This window comes from Zingiber officinale, chromosome 1A, assembly GCF_018446385.1.
Source record: "Zingiber officinale cultivar Zhangliang chromosome 1A, Zo_v1.1, whole genome shotgun sequence".
Classification (NCBI taxonomy): Eukaryota; Viridiplantae; Streptophyta; class Magnoliopsida; order Zingiberales; family Zingiberaceae; genus Zingiber; species Zingiber officinale.
Genome location: NC_055987.1, coordinates 7,238,515 through 7,260,054, shown reverse-complemented (window position 1 = coordinate 7,260,054; position 21,540 = coordinate 7,238,515). Strand labels below are relative to the sequence as shown.

General features: G+C 41.8%; 2 protein-coding genes across 2 annotated transcripts; one reads left to right on the top strand and one right to left on the bottom strand.

The window, feature by feature from the left end:
• The first annotated feature begins 8,884 nt into the window (after positions 1-8,884).
• Positions 8,885-16,397, top strand: LOC122016758. The gene is made up of 4 exons (XM_042574157.1): positions 8,885-9,447; positions 10,508-10,623; positions 10,967-11,071; positions 15,211-16,397. Exons 1-4 carry the CDS (start codon positions 9,066-9,068, stop codon positions 15,904-15,906), a joined length of 1,299 nt encoding a protein of 432 aa, XP_042430091.1. The 5' UTR covers positions 8,885-9,065; the 3' UTR covers positions 15,907-16,397.
• A 383-nt stretch (positions 16,398-16,780) lies between these two features.
• Positions 16,781-17,337, bottom strand: LOC122016768 (glutaredoxin-C9-like). Its single transcript, XM_042574167.1, has one exon. It carries the CDS (start codon positions 17,264-17,266, stop codon positions 16,841-16,843), a length of 426 nt encoding a protein of 141 aa, XP_042430101.1. The 5' UTR covers positions 17,267-17,337; the 3' UTR covers positions 16,781-16,840.
• Positions 17,338-21,540: the final 4,203 nt, after the last annotated feature.

The following is a 21,540-nucleotide window of genomic DNA, read 5'->3' as shown; positions in this document are numbered from 1 at the left end:
GCTTGGATTTAGTTGTAGTTTCATTTTACACATAAATCTGATATGTTTAGTTCTGTGTTTTGTTGCTGTCTAGTTTTGTTTGTGTAGCAAAACTGCTGAAATTCTGCTTCTTTCGTTTGTGACTGTGAATTCTGCTAGAGTCAATTGATAGCTGTTAAGTTAGTTAGTTTATTATCTGCATTAATGTCTATTGTATTTAGTTAAATGAAGAGTGAAGTTTTGAATTTCTGCATCCAGTTCCAGTAGGAAGGTTTAGCTGATGTGGAAGATTAGTTTGGCATCAATTTCTGGTAGCTTAGAATTAAGTCTCTAGTTTGTTTTTGATACGTACAGAATTAATAAGGTTTGATTGTAGCAATTAGGTTGAATTACATTTAGTGTGAGTTTGTGTTAAGTGTTTGAATTTCGGTTTGTTTTAAGACATTACTGCAGTAGAATTATGGCAACAAGTTTAATTCTGTTCTCATTTTACCCTTGATCCCAAACCCCATTCTATAACTTGAAAACCCAAAAAAGATGATCTCCAAGTCCGATACAAGCATGCTTCTAGCATAATCCTCGAAAAATTTGACTCGGGCCTTATACTAAAACATTTCTTTGTGTAGTTGTGGATTTTCGATCATAACATTAATTTGGGAGTTTATTTGTGACATCAATTAGAGAGCTTACCAAGCATGCCTGACACCATACTGCTACAGTCCGAGCATATCTTTGATGGGACAGTAGAACCTTCCGTCATGGGCTTCTGTGTATGGCTTGGTCGTCGAACATGCATGTTGTCAGAAGATGTTCCCTTGTCCTTTTGTCCTTTTTTCCCCGAGCCGAGCGTCCCTCCGCTCGGCAAGCATCGATTCGACCGGACGTAGGTATCGGTTCGACCGGGTGCTCGGCTGAGACTGTTCCTTCACAGCATTGCTGCTTTACGCCTCGACAGAGCGGGCTAGCCGCTCGGCCCGTGACCCTGTTCACCCTGAGCGTCGGAAACCCGACTCCCCGTCGGGTATCTTTGATTCTGCTTGGACCCTTTCGACCGGTTGGACCCACCCCTTCTCCGATCGGCCGGATCTCATACTGATCCTTTTGACTTTTGACTTCCACGTGGCGTTGACTCCCCTCCAGAGGGGGTCCTCCGACCTTACTGTCAGATCACTTGCCTCCCCCTTCAAGTCTAGTCGAAGGAGGCGATTAGCCCGACTGACTGGACCGTCAGTTACGCCGAGCGGCGCCTTCGTTAAGCTGCCCTCCGCTCAACCCCCACGGGGGTAGCTATGGCTTCAGCCAACGCCAACATTCCCCGGATCTCTTTGAAACTCGTGCCAATCTTCTACATTAAGGCCGGGCACGCGCTCTGTGCCTCGTTAAGGCGCTCATTAAATGCTATCCCATGGTTGAATGCCAAGTGGCATTGCTGCCGTCATCGTACGGCGGCGGCGCCGCGGGTGACGAGATCGAAGCGGTTTGAAATGGACGGCGCGATGCGTGCTCCGGTTCTCGCGACCTGCATCCGACGGTGGAGGCCGCTCGGGCTCAACCCTATAAAGCCTTCGCTTTCTTCCTTCGCCGCATTTCTGCTTTCGCGTGCCCAGAAGCTTCCTTCGGCATTCCAGTGCTCCGGCGGCTTCGATTCTCCTTTTTCCGGCGATTCCGTGTTCTTCGTCGATCCTCCTCCTTCTCTGTAAGGTTCTTCTTATTTTCTATCTTCGGTTCTTGTGTTTTCTTTGCGTTTCCTTCCCGAGTTTTGGTCCTCTGGGCACTGTTTCGCTTGTCATCCTCTTCCTTCCATCCTATGCATTTCTTCTCGCCTTTTGTGATTTCGTCCGTTCGGCTGAATATATCCTGTTTCGCAAATGGGCTTTTCGCTATATGTTCATGAAGTACTTTTGGTTACTTGGCCGATCGGCCAAACGACTCACAAGTCGACTTCTTTATTATCTTCTTCCGACCGGAGTGTTTATAGTCGCCGATGCGACTCTCGATTTTTAACGTCGGAGATCGACGGTCTTCCGGCCGGAGGGTTTATAGTTGCCGGCGCGACTCTCGATTTTTAACGTCGGAGCTCGACAGTCTTCCGACCGGAGGGTTTATAGTCGTCGGCGCGACTCTCGCTTTTTAACGTCGGAGCTCGACGGTCTTCCGGCCGGAGGGTTTATAGTCGTCGGCGCGACTCTCGATTTTTAACGTCGGAGCTCGATGGTCTTCCGGCCGGAGGGTTTATAGTCGCCGGCGCGACTCTTGATTTTTAACGTTGGAGCTCGACGGTCTTTCGGTCGGAAGGTTTATAGTCGCCGGCGCGACTCTCGATTTTTAACGTCGGAGCTCGACGATCTTCCAGCCGGAGGGTTTATAGTCGCTGGCGCGACTCTCGATTTTTAACGTCGGCGCTCGACGGTCTTCCGGCCGGAGGGTTTATAGTCGCCGGCGCGACTCTCAATTTTTAACGTCGGAGCTCGACGGTCTTCCGATCCGGCTGACGATGCCCTATACTTGCGCTAATTTTCTGATTTTTTTACTCCTGCATTTCAAGTATACAGCCGAATGAAAAATATACAGCATACATTACATTGGCACACCTTTCACCCCGCCCGGTAAGGCTAGAGGTGGTTCGCGCTCCACGGTCGATCTAGTTGCCGTCCGTCTTCATCCTCCAGATAATAGGCCCCCGAGCAGAGCTTTTCGATGACTTTGAAGGGGCCCGCCCAAGGAGCCTCCAGCTTGCCTACGTTCCCGACCGGCTTTACTTTCTTCCACACTAGGTCGCCGACCTGGAACGCTCTAGGGATTACGCGCCGGTTGTAGTTCTACTTCATTCTTTGCCGGTACGCCATCAATCGGACGGACGCCTTGGCTCGCTCTTCGTCGATCAAGTCCAATTCCAGCTGCCTCCGCTCGGCGTTGTCACCATCATAGTTCTGGATCCGGACGGACTCTATACCAACTTCAACTGGGATAACTGCTTCACCGCCGTACACCAAATGGAATGGTGTGACGCCCGTTCCCTCCTTTGGGGCCGTGCGGATAGCCCATAGGACGTCCGGCAGCTCGTCCACCTAGCTTCCTCCCATATGGTCGAGCCGAGCCCGAAGAATGCGAAGAATCTCCCGGTTGGCTACTTCGGCTTGACCATTGCTCTGGGGATACGCCACGGAAGTAAAATGTTGTTCGATGCCATAACTTTTGCACCATTCTTCGAGCTGCTTCCCGGCGAACTGTCGTCCGTTATCAGATACGAGTCGGCGAGGAATGCCGAACAGACAGATTATATGCTGCCAGATAAACCTTTTGACCATCTGCTCGGTGATCTTGGCTAGTGGTTCGGCCTCTACCCATTTGGAAAAATAGTCGACCGCCACTAGAAGAAACTTCCGCTGACCGATCGCAATAGGGAACGGACCTACGATATCCATTCCCCACTGATCGAACGGGCATGATACTGTAGATGCTCTCATCTCTTCCGCCGGTCGGTGGGAGATGTTGTGGTACTTGTGGCAAGAGAGGCACATCGCGACGGTCCGAGCGACGTCTGCTTGTAGGGTGGGCCAGAAGTAAACGGACAGCAGGATTTTCCTAGCCAGCGATCGTCCGCCCGGATGTCCTCCGCACGATCCTTGGTGCACTTCTTGGAGGATGTACTCCGCGTCCTCCGAGCTCACACACTTCAAAAGTGGGCGGGAGAAAGCCTTCTTGTAGAGTTGGTCTCCAACGAGTGTGAACCGACCGACTCTCCTCCTCAATAGCTGGGCTTCCTCCCGATCGGAGGGTGTAGCACTCGAGCGGAGAAACTCCATGATGGTTGTCCTCCAATCGCTCGGGAATGCGAGGTCTTCCATCCGGTCGATGTGCGCCACCAAGGATACTTGCTCAATTGACTGCTGGATGACGACCGGTGATATTGAACTTGCGAGCTTGGCTAACTCATCTGTGGCCTGGTTCTCTGCTCGGGGTATCTTCTGGATAATAACTTCTCTGACATGGGACTTGAGCTTTTCGAAGGCCTCAGCGTAGAGCTTGAGCCGAGCGTTGTTAATCTCAAAAGTTTCAGAGAGCTGCTGGGCGACCAACTGGAGTCTGAATGGAGTGTCACCCGACCGGCGCCTACATGCCGGGCTGCCTGCAAACCGGCTATGAGGGCCTTATACTCTGCTTCATTATTTGTGGCTTTGTAGTCCAGCCGGACGGACAGGTGCATCCGTTCTTCTTGGGGAGAGAGTAATAGCACACCAATCCCGCTCCTGAGCCGAGTGGACGATCCGTCCACAAATATTTTCCACACAGCTTCAGGCTCGAACTTTTGCACTTCGGTAACAAGATCTGCTAAGGACTGCGCCTTTATCGCCGAACGGGGTTGATACTGAATGTCAAATTCACTTAACTCCGTTGTCCATTTAATGAGCCGTCCGGACGCTTCTGGGTTCAGCAGCACTCTTCCCAATGGGCTATTTGTCCGAACAATGATTGTATGTGCTAGGAAATAAGGACGAAGTCTCCGAGCAGTGAGGACCAAAGCAAAAGTCAGTTTCTCGAGCCCAGTGTAGCGAGATTCAACATCTTTTAGAATATAACTCAAGAAGTACACGGGTTGTTCTTCTCTGCTCGTCCTCACTAATGCCGAGCCTACTGCCTGCTCGGTCGAAGATAAATAAATACAGAGCGGCTCACCTATAGCTGGCTTGGCTAGCACGGGCAAAGAGTTCAGGTATGTCTTCAGCTCTTCAAACGCCCGATCGCATTCTTCGTCCCAATGGAACTTAGTAGCTTTGCGTAGGATCTTGAAAAAAGGGAGACTCCGGTCGGCGCTCTTAGAGATGAATCTGGACAATGCCGTTATCCGCCCGGTCAGACGCTGTACTTCCCTTAGATTTCTTGGGGGCGACATATCTTGTAACGCTTTCACCTTGCTGGGATTTGCCTCGATGCCCCGCTCGGTCACTATATAGCCCAAGAAACGCCCGCCTTTTGCTCCGAACAGACATTTCTGAGGATTCATCTTGACTCCATACTTCCTCAGCGTTCGGAAGGTCTCCTCCATGTCCATAAAAAGATCAGCCGCTCGGACAGACTTGATGAGAATATCATCCACGTACACTTCTAAATTGCGTCTGATTTGCTCCTTGAATACTTTGTTCATCAAGCGCTGGTAAGTTGCTCCCGCGTTCTTCAGTCCGAACGGCATCGGCTGTGACGAAGCTGACCTTCTCTTGATCTTTTCGGGCGAGCGGCACTTGATGGTAGCCCTGATAGGCATCTAGCATGCATATCAGCTCGCAACCGGCTGTGGAGTCCACCAGTTGATCAATCCGGGGCAGAGGGTAAAAATCCTTTGGACATGCTTTGTTGAGATCCCTAAAATCGATGCAAACCCTCCACTTGTTGCCTGGCTTGGAGACTAGCACGACATTTGCGAGCCAGCTCGGGAACTGGACCTCCCTTATATGGCCGACCTCCAGGAGCTTCTCGACCTCCGCTAGGATGATGGCATTTTGTTCGGCGCTGAAGTCCCTCTTCCTTTGCTTCACCGGCCGAGTGTCCGGTCGGACGTGAAGCTCAAGTTGTGCGATATTTGGCGAAATTCCCGGCAGCTCGTGCGTCGACCAAACGAAGACATCACAGTTTCTCTGGAGACATTTGATCACCTCCTTTTTCTGGCTTGCCTCCAGATCGACCACAATAAATGTGATGGCCTTCGATTGGGTCGAGTGAATCTGCACTTCCTCTTTTTCTTCATAAACCAAAGAGGGTCGTTTTTCGGTTATGGCGTTCATCTCGATCTGTGGCGTCTTCCGAGTGGAGTTAGCTTCGGCTCGGACCATCTCGACGTAGCATCGCGGAGCCGCCAGCTGGTCTCCTCGCACTTCTCCAACTTTATCTTCAACCGGGAACTTAATTTTTTGGTAGAAGGTGGAGACGGCCGCTTGGAACTCACTGAGCGCCGGTCGTCCCAAGATAACATTGTATGCTGAAGGAGAGTCGACCACGATGAAGTTGGCAGTCCGCGTCCTTCTGAGCGGCTCTTCTCCCAGTGAAATAGCCAGTCTGACCTGTCCGACCGACAGAACTTCATTGCCCGTAAACCCGTAGAGGGGGGTTGTCATGGGCAGCAACTCGGCTCGATCAATTTGCAGTTGGTCGAAGGCCTTTTTGAATATAATATTGACCGAGCTTCCTGTATCGATGAAAATGTGATGAATAGTATAGTTAGCTATTACCGCTTTGATGAGGAGGCCGTTATCATGTGGCACTTCAACTCCCTCAAGGTCCCTGGGCCCGAAGCTGATTTCAGGCCCGCTCGCCCGTTCTTGACTGCAGCCAACCGCATGGATTTGGAGTTGCCTGACACTCACCTTCCTTGCTCTGTTGGAGTCACCTCCGGTCGATCCACCAGCAATGATGTTGATTTCGCCTTAGGACGTGTTGCTTCTATTTTCTTCCTCCCGTGCGGACAGCCTAGGTCGTTCCTTGGACATCCGGGGATTGCCCTCGTGCCTCTGAGGATGATGCCACTCGGGAGACAGTTGCTGTCGCCTGTCGGATATCCGCCGATCGGCTTCATAGTGTTGCTGTCGCCTGTCGGATGATGGCGATCGACGACAGCTACTCCAAGGAGTGGGATGGGCGATCAGGGGAAGGCTTCGGCAATCTCGTGTGTTATGCGTGTCGGTCCGGTGGAACGAGCAAAACATGGGGGTCCATACCTTTTTCTTTGGTTTGGGCCGCTCGACAGCTACCTCTTGGACGCCATGGGACCTCGCATGATGAGAGCGGACTGCTTCGATCCACAGTCCTCTGGGCGACTCTTGTCGAGTGACAGCCTTCCGCTTGGCAGGGGCTAGCCGCTCAGTTGGAACTTCTTTTCTTCGGGCCGTCTGTGCTTCCTCCACATTAATGTATTCATTGGCCCGGTGTAACATATGATCGTAGTCTCGGGGCGGCTTCCGAATGAGTGAATGGAAGAAGTCACCGTCCACGAGGCCTTGTGTGAACGCATTCATCATCGTTTCTGAGGTGGCCGTTGGAATATCCATGGCCACTCGGTTGAATCGTTGGATGTATGCTCTGAGCGACTCCCTGGGCTCTTGCTTAATGGCGAATAGGCTGACACTAGTCTTCTGGTAACGCCGACTGCTTGCAAAATGATGAAGGAAGGCTGTGCGGAACTCCTTGAAACTTGTAATGGATCCGTCCGGCAGCCTTCGAAATCACCGTTGCGCCGATCCCGAGAGGGTGGTAAGGAACACCCGACACTTTACTCCATTTATGTATTGATGTAGGGTAGCCGTGTTGTCGAACTTACCCAGATGGTCGTCCGGGTCGGTGGTTCCGTTGTATTCCCCGATCGCCGGTGGAATATAATGTTTTGGCAGAGGGTCCCGCAGGATGACCTCTGAAAATTGCCGGTTGATTCGCTCGGGGGAGGCGTCCGTTCGGGGAGCCTTGCCTTTTCTGTTGTCTCGCATGGGTGCCTCGTCGGACGAAGATCCTCGGTCACGATTAACTGTTGCGGCTTCAGGAGACGTACGGAATAGGGCCTGATGAAATGGAACCGTGGCCGGTGGTGCTTCCGCTCGGTCTCCCGACGCAGACGTCGCTTGTTGTTCCATCCGCTCGGCTTGCGACTTCTGTTTCTGTTGTTCCACAAGCTTAGCTGCTCTTGCCTCGATCAGAGCGTCGAGCTCCTCCTGGGAGAGCATCACGGCGTGCTGTCGTCCAGCTTCGTCCATCTCTTCCGCTCGGATGCAGGTGCGTTCCCACAGACGGCGCCAATTTGATCCTGTCCGAACGCTGAATCGATGGACGCTGGGCACGTGGCGTTCTTCCAACTGATGACGTGGGTCTCTGATCGGCCGTAGGGATCTCCGGCGAACCTGCAAGGAAGTCGGGCCGGGAAGGGGTTCCCGGCGACGATCCTCCGACGCTCAAGTTAGGCAAGAGGAAAATGATAGTGGCTTCGAAGATGTGAGATCGCGTGATCGCGTACCTTTGGCGAAGTCTGGGGGCTCTTATATAGAGCTATGAGGAGGCTTATGCACACCTATCGAGGTGTACACGTGTCCTTTGCCATACCTTAATATGGGCTTGCCAGAGGAGCATGCCTGACACCATACTGCTACAGTCCGAGCATATCTTTGATGGGACAGCAGAACCTTCCGTCATGAGTTTCTGTGTATGGCTTGGTCGTCGAACATGCATGTTGTCAGAACATGTTCCCTTGTCCTTTTGTCCTTTTTTCCCCGAGCCAAGAGTCCCTCCGCTCGGCAAGCATCGATTCGACCGGACGTAGGTATCGGTTCGACCAGGTGCTCGGCTGAGACTATTCCTTCACAGCATTGCTGCTTTACGCCTCGGCCGAGCGGGCTAACCGCTCAGCCCGCGACCCTGTTCACCCTGAGCGTCGGAAACCCGACTCCCCGTCGGGTTATCTTTGATTCTGCTTGGACTCTTTCGGCCGGTCGGACCCACCCCTTCTTCGATCGGCCGGATCTCATACTGATTCTTTTGACTTTTGACTTCCACGTGGCGTTGACTCCCCTCCAGAGGGGGTCCTCCGACCTTACTGCCGGATCAATATAAATATAAATATATATATATATATATATATATATATATATATATATACTAAATTTATGAATTTATAAGAATTATGCTTAATTAAAACTCTTGATTTATTAGTTTATTACCCATTCACTAATACAGAAAATTATTATCGCACCGATCAATTACAACTTTTCAATTTATTACTTTATAGATGATTTTGAGGCCGATCATATAGGGCCAACCGTGTGGAGCTGTTAGATAATGAATTCAACTTTTTGTTACCATAAAATTATTAAATAATATATACTAAGAAAATAGTTTAAAAAGTCCTTTTAAAGAGATCGTTGCCCTCGCTGTGAATATTTTTTAAATTAGAGGGCCAAAGTGGATTTATTTTTCCGAACGAAACCTCGACTGTGGTATTCCATCTCCGAGAAGAAACCCTTGTTGGTTCAAGCAAGGGCAAGCCTCGTTCTGCTGTAGCCAGAGGAGGATCGGAGAAAGGAACGGCTGGAGGAAAATCGGAGGAGGGAGAGATGGATCCGAAAGCCTCGGCCAAGTCGAAGCGATCTCATACGCAGCACGGCCGAGCGAGCCACCCTTCGCCCTCTGCGATCGCTCAAAGGAAGAAGCAAAGCAAGGAAAAGAAACTCGAGCAGTCTGCCGGAGGAGGAGGAGGAGATGGGGAGCTAAAGAGAACCCGCCGGCCCAGCCTCCCATCGAATTGGGACCGTTACGACGACGAGGACGAAGTGGTGGAGAGTGTTGGGAATCCTTCCGCCACAGAGGTCGCGCCAAAGAGCAAAGGCGCCGACTTTGGATACTTACTGGAACAGGCACGTTCGCAGCAGCAGGAGCGTGACAAACTTGCTGGCCGTGGCCTACCATTGCCCTCATCCTCAGAGGAGTTTCCCCTTGGTAACGATCTTTTACTCTCTTTCTGGGTATCGGGTTTTCTGCCTCTCCCCCAAGTTTTCTAAGCAACTTGGACTATGGAAAACCGTACTTTAGAGTTTGCTTGCTCACATATGCCTATAGTCATAGCCCCCATTTACTTAAATTGATGAAGTAGGTTGTTGTATTGTGTTGCGGTCAGATCTTCCTTCCTATAACCATGTAGTTTAGTGTGTATACTGATTTGTGGATGGACCTTGAGGTAATTGGCTTGATTTTCTATATAAACTTATTAAGTCAGCATTATGTATTGATAACATTATTTCCTCTCCATATAGGACATAGACTACTTAAGTAAGAGCCTTAGATGGTTCCAATACACTTTTAATTGGCATATTGAGATTCTTCCATTCTCTAGAATCTAGTATTTACTTGTGAAATAACTATAAGAATAGGTAAGAATTATAGACAAGATAGGTCTAAATGGCTGAACTCTAGACACATTATTTACTTGTTAATATTATGACAGACATTGACATGATTTCATCTTAACAATCATTGTAGTTCTACAGTCATGGAAAAATCTATCAACTATTTGAATACTTCGTAACACCATAGGTTACTATCGATGATAATGATGGTGCAAGACAAAATGGATCATCTTGTTAACAATTTGGAATCTCGAAATAAACCAGAGTAGTTTTGAAGTGAAAGTTATTAAAGGCCATTTGCAAAAGTTTGTCATAGTGGATCATTGTTTATAAAGTTTAAATGCCAGCAGCTCTCTAATATTTTATACTCGGAAAAATCTTGAATTGGGTGTCTCTTGAACGTTATTAAATGTCTACTTAGAAGTCTTATAATGTCTCTCAGTTCTGAAGTGAAAGTTATTAAATACCATTTGCCAAAGCTTCTTACGGTGACCATCATTGTTTAAAAGTATAAAGTGCCAGCTCCTCTCCTAATATTTAACTTGGAAAAGTCTTAAATTGGGTGTCTCTTCGACATTATTATTTTCTCATCCTTTTCTACTCAGCATAGTCTATGTAGAAGTCATATAATGTTTATCACATTTTATGTACAGTTTTATGGCAGGGGATGAGCTCTATTCTATCTGTTAGAGGAGAGGGCCGACTATCTTTGTACGACGATGATTATTTCATCATTGACGATTCTGAGGACTCCTCAATTAGTTCTGAGGTATTAAGTGCTATTTCAAATTTATGCGACCTTTGGAAGAGAATGCATTTTTTGTACATATTGTGTTTCACAATGGTTCAATGAAACTACAGTTGCTGTAGCTTCTGTAGTACCTCTTTTTCTACTAGGTATTATCAATCAAACTATAATTATGGATACTATAATTCGAATAGTGCATTCTTGTTATCTTAACTTCGAATAGTTATTTTTTATAGCATTCTGACATAATAAGAAGCTGCTTAACCTTCTTGACATAATTTTTATTTATAGCATCCATATCTTTCTGGACGATTCCAAGTGTGATTCTGTAATTACTATTGCAGTAACTTAAATCACATGTCAGGTACCTTTTTTATCAATTGATTTGCATGCAATCGATGCACAATTATCTAAATTGAAGCTGTCAGATCGCCTTTTCCTTGAAGCTGATTTATTCCCTGAAGAACAGGTAAACTTTGCTTTCATTTATTTGTTATAGTCTATGTTGCTTGTATTCCTTACTTTTGGTCATTCTTTTCTTTGAGAAATTGCAATAATCATCTATCTGGATGGTTATTGATGATATAGGAATGATACAAATTGCCATTTGAGAAATTGTACTCTAGGTGGTTATCATATTTTTTTTTGAGTATTGGATGCAAGTATTCCAGATTATAGATAATAAATGGTAAGTTTGGTTGTATTTGGTAAATTAGATATTAGAATTTAGTTGTTGTGGATTCCACTTAAACTATGCATTGAATTCTTATTGGTTCTGCTGCCTTCAAGATTTCATGAAAAAGAAAGGGTTATTATTGTATGAGTCTTGAAGTTCATGCCCCATTTGTTATCCAACTTGTAAATCCTTGCAAAGATATTGGTACTGGAAGTATTCATAGGATTGCTTGGAACATGTTACCTTTTGTTGGTTTGATTACCCACTCCTAATGGGATTACAAATCTCATTGAATACCTTGAATTCAGATCCCCAAGCACCTTTTTTTTTTTTAAAAAAAAACTTTTTCCTTTTTATAATAGCTCAAGAGTTCGAAAACAACCTCTTGCAAAGTCCAGGACCCTTCATCGGGATCCCGCATTGGCAAGAGTTTTGTGTACCGGACTATCCTTTTTTTTTAAAATATATAATAGCTCAAGGGTTGGGAAAAAAATTTCATATCAAAGATGGCCTTAGGTTGTGGACGAGTGATATATGTTGCTTAATCAAACCGTATAACCGTCCAATTGGTAAATTTTAGAGGACAACTCTCTGTAAAAAGAAGGCCCAGTTTTTAAAATCCGTCTATATCTATAGGAACCTTCTATTGAAGCAAAAGGTGAAATCGCTCACCCTACCCAATATCGCCGTCCCAGGCAAAATATAGATAGGTAAATCATGCGCAGAGGCCCTTTTATAGGAATCTTCTATGAACCATATACAAGTTTGCTTGATGTAATGCTACAAATGCATTATATGTATCGATCTATAGGTAGCATAAATCATGTAAGTATCATGAATGTAATTTAAGTATTTAACACTAGCAAAATTATGTGTTTATGTTAACATTTATCAAGACACCACACCAAAACTTAATCTGTAAGTATTTCGCTATTACAATCACAAGGACTAATCCTTCTAGAAGGAGTTTTTTTTTTTTTTTTTTATAGAATCTCTCATATTTGAAGGGATTCTACAACCATATAATACTTATTTTTTATTTATAAGGTAATTGCTTAAAAGTTTGCTCTAAAGAACATACTTGAATCTGAGGTTGAATTTTTGCCGAAAGTTAAATCATTTCAGTTTTCCATTGTTTGGTTTTTGTATGCGGGTTTTAAATTATGGTACACTAGAAAGAGTAAAACAAGAAATGAAGTGGGTATAGATAGTTTGTTAAAGGATGAAGTTGTAGGAGTAGTAGTTAGAAAAGAGGATAGAATTATAGGCCTTAAGATCATAGTGGCGAAAGAAACTATGAACATAATTAACGTATATGCACCACAGGTAGGATTAGATGAAGCTACCAAATCAAGATTTTGGGAAGACTTAGATGAAATATTACAAAATAGTCCACCAAATGAAATGATTTTGATAGGAGGTGATCTAAATGAGCATGCCGGAGTGAAAAATGAGGAATATGAGAGAGTACATGGGAGTTATGGGTTTGGAACGAGGAATGAGGAAGGGAAAATTATATTAGATTTTACGATAGCATATGACCTTATATTAGCTAATATGTTTTTTAAGAAAAGAGAAGAACACTTAGTCACATTCAAAAGTGGGAATAATAAATCGCAAATTGACTTTCTTATGGTTAGGAAAAAGGATAGAAAGATTTATAAAGATTGCAAAGTCATCCTTAACTACCCAACATAGGGTAGTAGTGTTGGATATATGTCTCAAACATAATATCAATAGAAAGAAAATATATACGATTCCTAGAATTAAGTGGTGGAAGTTAAAGGATGAGAAGCAAAATATATTTAAGGAGAAGGTAGAAATACAAGCATTAAATGAAATATACGATGACTCTAATACAATATTAGATAAGATGGTATCAAAGTTGAAAATAGTAGCTAAGAGTGTACTTGGTGAGTCAAAGGGATATGCACCATTAAGTAAAAAATCTTGGTGGTGGAATGAGAAAGTACAAGAGAAAGTAAAGGAAAAACGAATAGCTTATAAGGAATTATATATTTGTAAGAACGAGGAAAACTTAAAAAAATATACAATAGCTAAGAAAGAAGCTAAGAAAGTAGTGAGTGAAGCAAAAAATGAAACTTTTGAACGATTATATCAAAAATTAGATACAAAAGAAGGGGAAAGAGACATTTATAGAATAGCTAAAGTGAGAGAAAGGAAAATAAGAGATCTAAGCCAAATAAAATATATTAAAGATGAATGTAATAAGGTATTAGTAAACGATGGAGAAATAAAAGAGCGGTGGAAGAGGTATTTTCATCAACTTTTTAATGAAGGTTTAAGTGACCAACTTAACTTAGGTAATTTAAGTAGGTCAAATGAGCATAGAAATTTTAATTTTTATCGTAGAATTCAAGCTTCAGAAGTAAAACAAACTTTAAATGAGATGCACAATGGAAAAGCCGTTGGACCAGATGATATTCCGATAGAGGTTTGGAAGTGCTTAGGGAAACAAGGTATTAAATGACTTACAAAATTATTTAACATGATATTGAAAACGAAAAAAATGTCTGACCAATGGAGGATAAGTACTCTAGTTCCGTTATATAAGAACAAGGGAGACGTACAAATTGTGCAAACTATAGGGGTATTAAACTAATGAGTCATATTATGAAACTTTGGGAAAAAGTAATAAAAAAAAGATTAAGGAAGGAGACCACAGTGACAGAAAATCAATTTGGGTTCATGCCTGGAAGGTCAACAATAGAAGCTATACATCTTCTTAGACAATTAATTAAAAAATATCGGGAGCAAAAACAAGATTTACACATGGTATTCATTGACTTAGAAAAAGTTTATGATAGAGTCCCAAGAGAAATTATATGGAGAATTTTAGAAAAGAGAGGTGTTAGCGTAACATATATTGAACTAATTAAGGATATGTATGAGAATGTAACAACCAGAGTAAAGATTTCAGGCGGAGTAATTGAAGCATTTCCAATAAAGATAAGGTTACATCAAGGATCAGCTCTAAGTCTCTATCTTTTTACACTAATTATGGACGAACTCACTGCGCACATTCAAGACACAGTACCGTGGTGCATGTTTGCAGATGATATTATTTTGGTAGATGAAACACGTAAAGGAGTAAATGCTAAATTAGAATCTTGGAGAGAAATACTAGAAGAGAAAAGTTTTAAGCTTAGTAAATTAAATACAGAATATATGGAATTTAAGTTTAGCAATATTAGAAGTAATGAAACAATTATTAAGATAGAGGAGATGATGAGTTGCCGGAACCAAGAGATTTAAATATTTAAGATCATTTTTGCAAAACGATGGAGGGATTGAGAGAGATGTCTTATATAGAATACAAGCAGGATGGGTGAAATGGAGGAGAGCGTCGAGTGTTTTATGTGACTGTAAAGTACCTCTTAAACTTAAAGGTAAGTTCTATAAAATCGTAATTAGGCCTGTTATGTTATATGGAGCTGAATGTTGGGCTATGACTCGAGTACATGAACAGAAGATGAGAGGATGTTAAGGTGGATGTGTGGACATATGAAAATGGACAAAATAAGAAATGAGAGCATTAGAGAGAAAGTCGGAGTTGCATCTATTGAGAAAAAACTCTGAGAGACACGTTTAAGATGGTACGGACATGTACTTAGACGATTAATAAATGCTTTAGTTTGGCGATGTGAAACTATGATAAACATGCATATCAAACGAGGAAGAGGAAGACCAAAAAAGACTTGGTTAACAACAATAAAATAAGATAAAATTTATTTAAATATAGATGATGATATAATAGGAGATAGAGTTCAATGGCGTAAAAGGATTCATACAGCCGATCTCATCTAGTGGGAAAAGATTTGGTTGTTGTTGTTGTTGGTTTTTATATGTTATTCCTTGGTCTGATTACACTTCAAACCTTAATTGAATATTGGATCTTTTACTGCTCACAGTGTGTTGGCGAATTGATAGAGAAAAAGATGTCCGAGCAATTGGAGAATCTGGTAGCAAGAGAATTTAAAAAGGACTTTGCTCAGTCAGCCTCTGCCGATGTGGATAAAACAGCTTTATTCGATAATTATCAACCTCAAATATCAGCAGGAAACGCTACAGAGCTTCATTCTAGTAAAGCATGGACGTCAAAAGAAACTCGGACACACAATTCAGACTCTAGCATGTTTGCTGCTTCAAACCCAGCAGAGATCACTACCTCCAAGTTTGAGGTGGCAGCAGCAGAAGCAGACCTTGACATGCTTCTTGACTCACTGAGCAAAACCAAGCTTTCTAATGTTTCTGTAGATGAACCTGGTTCTTCAAGAAATGCAACCACAAGTCCAATTGACGATACCATGGATAGTTTGCTTGCCACAACATCATCCTTCGTCCAGGAACAGAAAACTCAAGCAAGCACAACCAAGCAGGGATCAGTCCTCATTAGTAATCGTCCTTCTCATGTTCTTGGTGCTAAATTAGACGGAGGGGCTAATTCCTTGAGAACAGGTGCAAAACTTACACTCGATGACAATATTGATGATTTGCTTGGGGAGACTTCTATTTTTGTGAAGGACCAAAAGCCTTGCCTCCCTCATGGACCATCTTCAGGTTCCAAGCCCCTAGATGATTTCGATTCATGGATTGACACCCTATGAATCAGAATCAGAATCAGAAGCAAATTCCAAAAGAAATACTTCGCATCTTGATATGCTGCTCTTCTTCTTCTTACACTTTGAAGAAAAATTTTTCCACCCACCTGTAAGATGGAATTGGTACATTCAGTGTTAGGATAGTTGCAAAATTAGGGTATTGATTTATATTATTCAAGGTAGTCAAAGTTTGGCGAAGGGTAAAAGTTTTTTCCACTTAATCTCACAACCCTGCCATTGCCATGAATGATCTCACCCAGAAAACTTCTGTACCTGAAAGCTGCGCCTGATGCGTTTGAAGGATCCGTGTTAAGGTTGAAGTGCAAACAAAATTGAGTACCAAATGAATACAATCCAAAAGCTCTTATCTTTTGGTTGGTGCATATGCATGTACCATATTCTTTATCAAGCATTTTCCTTTGTTGAAGTTTCCTGTCATTAAATTCAGTGATGAGTTGCAGGAAACTTATGCGGATTGCAACCGATGATATCATGCAGTACGTATCGTGCATCATGAAGTCTAAGTATATTGGCATTTTGTTTGACTTTCGTGCAAATTTCGATCTTTTTCAGACAAAATTTTTGACTACGGCGAGCTGATTGAAGAAGCTGCTGATGGATGTCGGTCTTCTGCCTTTGCATGCTCGTGTTTTCTGCTCGTCCTCTCGCTGGATGCTTTACCTTTATACTGCTGACTAACGACGACCCGTCGAGTTGACTCTGGAGTCGATGCTTGGCCAGACACTACTATGGTAGAAGTCAACGGAAATCCATCGAAATTTCGGATGCATATTTTTTTATTTTGATTATTTATGTGTTCAGTTTTAAATATTCGTCAATATTTGAATTCTGTTAGTTTCCAAATCATCTTGTGCTACAATTGAATTGTAATTCGGAATTTTATTTTTTATATAAATATCCAAGAGGGGCGAAATGGTCATTACAGCCAAAGAGCGCCGGCCTCCTTCAAGATGGGCACGAGCTCGCCGGTGATGTGGACAGCGACGAGGCGATCGAGCCCACCCAGAAGTCTTCCGCCCACGAACACCGCTGGGAGCGTCATCGGTCGCCGGAGATCCCCGCCTGGGACTTCGACGTCCACCACCCGGTCCGCCTCCGCCGCCGTCTCGTCGAACTCGCACACCGCGGGGTTGACCCCCAGCCCTAGCAGCAGCCGCCTCGCCACGTAGCACATGCAGCATCCCCTCCGCCCCACCACCACCACCGGATTCTCCGCCACCATCCGCTGCATCACTCCGGCGCCCTCACCGCCGCTGGAAGAGGAAGAGGAAGCGGAGGAGGAGGAAGGCGATTCAGGGGCCATAAGCGTGGATCGATCTGAAGTGATCGATCCTTGCTTACTCATGTATTCTTTCTCCTTTTACCAACCGATCCAAGACCGTCAAATCGGGAATCGAGGCACGGAAATGGAAGGGGGAGAGGGGCCGCTTATATAGCAGCTGGAAGGACGCGTGGACGGCGTCCCAACAAGCAAATCCGACGTCATGGCGGTTGTAAGCGATTCTCTCAGCTCAAATTCGAAATGTGACCGGCACACGTAGCCGTGCCATAGTCAGTGACGTCAACGACGCGTCAGTGTCGGCTGCCTTCCATCGGAGGATGTTTGCTGTCCTAGCGGAGTACGTTAATATACGTCACCTAAAGCGAAAGATGATATCCAAGATGGTGTTTGCTGTCCCGTCTAAATAATAGGAGATTCAGATGGTGTTTGCTGTCCCACCTAAATAGATATTTTCTTACACTACAGGGACCCGGGAGATATTTTACGCTGGCCGAGAATATTTAAGAAGTGACTATTTTTCTTATTAGCATACACTCATATTTATGATAACATCAAATTTATTTTTCTTTTATTAACCAATTTTAATATTAATATTCATTATTTATAAATCTCTTGATTTAAATTTATTTTTTATATTTAAAATTTATTTTCTATAATCATTATTTATGTATTCATCATTATACATGTCACCGTTTTATATATATATATATATATATATATATATATATATATATATATATATATATATATATATATATATATATATATTTGATCTCCTGCGCGCGTGCACAGTCGTATACTGTGCACATGCACAGGAGATCGCTCAGTTTTTTTTTTATTTTTTTGATTTTTTTAATATTTTAAATTTAAAAAATCAATTAAAAAATTTAACATTTTCTTATATAAATTTTTAATACCTTAATATATCCCCTTAACATATTACAATACTCAATAAATACTTAAATTAATTTTATTTTATTTTTTTTTAAAACCAAACACTATAACTTAATTGGAAAGTCTAAACCCCAGAGGTAAAATCTAAAAAAAAAAAAAACTTTAACACTATAACCAAAGCCTGAACCCTAGAAATAAACTCTTAAAAAAATATTTTATTTTTTATTTTTTCAATTATTTTTTAATTCATAAACAAATAATTAAAAAAAAACTCATATACAGTGTTGAATCCTGCGCGCGCATAGTCGCGCACTGTGCGACGCGCAGGATATCAACACTGTATATATATATATATATAAATAACAAGCTACTACAATTAGAAGCTCAAATTAAAAATACACCTAAGACCACAGATTTATATGAAAGTATCAATATTATAACAAAAGATTTAAGTAAGTTCTCTACTGGAGTCATAATCTCTTGAAAGAAACCAGAAAAATATAAATTTTTAACCTACAATGAGTCAAATACAATCTAAAACAGAGTCGTTTTCCGGTTTCTCACAAACAATAAGAGGACAAATGGAAGCAAATACTAATTTCTGGTTAGATAATAACAAAACGCAAGAGAGAAATAGTACCTCAACAAGTACATATCAATTAGAAGACTTAATAGATGTTGAAAGTAATATGGTTACTTTCTCATATAGACAATTAACAACTTTAAATCTAAGACGATTATATAACCAAGGATTACTAAATTTCTCAACAGCACTTTACAGACATCATAGGACACAACCACTACATTTACCAGATGGAAGAGAAGAACACCTGACTCTCATGACTATAGAATCAGCAATGACACTATCACAAAGAAGACATAAATATATACATCTAGGACTATTGGTAATAGGACTTAGAGGACTTACAAGAAAAAGGATAGGGGCTAAAGTATTTTTAATCCTCTATGATTCTCGTTTTTCATAAACAGAACAAGTAATTATTGGCCTACCAAATAATTAAACCTTATAGACAATTATTGGCCTTATAGAAGTAGATATGAATAACAACCTTGGAATAACATATTTCTGTCCAAATTTTAATATGACTATAGAAGATTTTATTAAACATAACAAAATAAACATTCAGGCAAAAGGATATGGAAACTTTCTAAGAAACAACATACAAATTGACATAATCTTCTTGGGAAAAACAATGACACAAATTAATAATAGTTACAAAGTCCAAATAAATTCTATTATAAAGGCCTTAACATCAAAAGGGATATCCTTTTTGGAACCAAAGGATTTCTCTTCTGAAAACCTAGCAAGATTAGATTAGAATCTAAACCTAGACCTCCATACACAACAAAGAACATTAAGACCGAAAGAATCTATTATGTACAAAAATAGGCATGGAAGAACAATAGTCAGGTTTAATGACTATCAACTCTATACTTCTCAAGATGAAAAAGAAGAAGAAGAAGAAGGAGAAAACTTTAATTTAATGAATATTGAAAGTATACTTGAAGAAACCAATAGTCAAGAGTTTCAAGGTTTTTATGATGACCTAGACGAATACATGTATACTCCTACCGGATTAACATCCCATAAAAACGCAGAAGAATTGTTAGAATTTGAACATAATGAAAAAAAATTACATAGATTAGAATGGGATTGGGAGATATATTTTGATGATGATCAGAATATAATTGCTAAAAAACTCCCACAAATAAATCTTATGAATCCCGCTGAGTCATTAGGGACATCTCGACCATCTGGGCCAATGCCCTTAAATATACCTCCATTAGCCACACAGTATCCTGAAAGTTCCATGGGGACAAGGGATTATGGCCAAGGGCATCCCCCTAGAACTAGGATTGCTCCATACACCAATAATAATCCATTACTTAGAACAATAGGAAAAAAGACGACCACCAGAAATTACTTATTTTGGAAAAAACTCTGTACTATTAAATATAGCAGAATGTGATGATCCCCAAATGTATGACACATATCTAGAACAATGGATTGTCTCAGTCCAAAGAGACTATCAAGCAAAACATGAAATTGATATTGAATCAGGTGAAGCTATGATGCGAATAGGAGAAAATTACTTAGGAGATGTAGCAAGAGCTGCATGGGAAGCATATAAACAAAAATTTCCAGAAGACATTGCTAGAATAGCAGCCAAAGGAAATAATATTCTAAATTTTTGTTATACTATACATCGCCTGTTAACAGCTAAAGATGCTAATACAGGCTTAGACCTAAGATAAAGAGAAGCAATGAGAGACTTAGAGCAATTGCAGCTTCTAAGTTGGAACTGGATCAAACCATTTTGTAATGATTTTTTGGCTCTAACATCAATCTCAGGAAATTATTGTAATCCTGAATTAGGAGAAAGACTGTTTAGTAAACTACCAGGAGATTTAGGAAAAGAAATCCATAAAGCATGGGCAAATATGAAAGTACCTCCATAATACGATAACATAGGAATAAAAATACAACATATTATAGCAGTACTGAAAGAAAAATGTACCTACATACAAATACAAAAATAACTTAAAAACCAACATTACGGTTTTTGTAATCAAATTTATACTCCACAATAATACGGAGTTAATCCACATAAACAAAATAAAAGAAAAGGAAAACAGTCTCATAAACCTAATATACAAACACGACATAAGGGAAAACCAAAGAAAACATACTTTGTCCGAAAAAGTAATGAACGGAAACCCTACCTAAATAAAGATAAACATGTAAGAAAATATAAACCTAAGAAAACATATGCAAACACCATCACATGTTTCGCTTGTCATGAACCAGGACATCTTTCTTCAGCATGTCCTACAAAGAAAAATCTTTACACAAGAGAAGCACAGTTAATAAATAGTACAAACATGGATTTAGTAGAAATCCAACCAGATGTTTCATACACATCTTCAATATACTCAATAGTCTCAATTGACGACATAGAAGAAATCCCATCATCCTCAGACTATACCTTAATAAATTCTTTCTTACAATCACCAAAACAAATTAATAAGTATAATTCCACTACAGACACATTACAAGAAGATTTAAATGACTTAGAAGAACAATGGGATGAGATATATCAACCATTTGATATGATGCTCAGACAGGTATTATCATCTGCTTTGGATACATATCCTAACTGTCCACATCAATGGACTTTAAAATCAGGAACTATTAATGTACATTGTTTTCTCTGTGGTTATTATTCTTCTATAGACAAAAGAGGAAGGTGTACCTTGTGTAAACAACAATGTTGCACAATTTGCCTAGAGCAAAATTTTGGTATTTCTATACCAACATCTATAAGTTCAGGACCCCCGAGAAATTTACTCCTTGAGACAAGAATTGTAGTATTAGAAACTAGACTTAATAACTTAGAAGATGAAATCAATTTACTCAAGCC

Bases quoted from the DNA above. Each gene is read 5' to 3' on its own strand.
- LOC122016758 (XM_042574157.1), top strand. From the start codon at position 9,066: ATGGATCCGAAAGCCTCGGCCAAGTCGAAGCGATCTCATACGCAGCAC. The intron at 9,448-10,507 runs GTAACGATCTTT...TTTTATGTACAG, and splicing joins CTCAGAGGAGTTTCCCCTTG to TTTTATGGCAGGGGATGAGC. The intron at 11,072-15,210 runs GTAAACTTTGCT...TACTGCTCACAG, and splicing joins ATTTATTCCCTGAAGAACAG to TGTGTTGGCGAATTGATAGA.
- LOC122016768 (XM_042574167.1), bottom strand. From the start codon at position 17,266: ATGAGTAAGCAAGGATCGATCACTTCAGATCGATCCACGCTTATGGCC.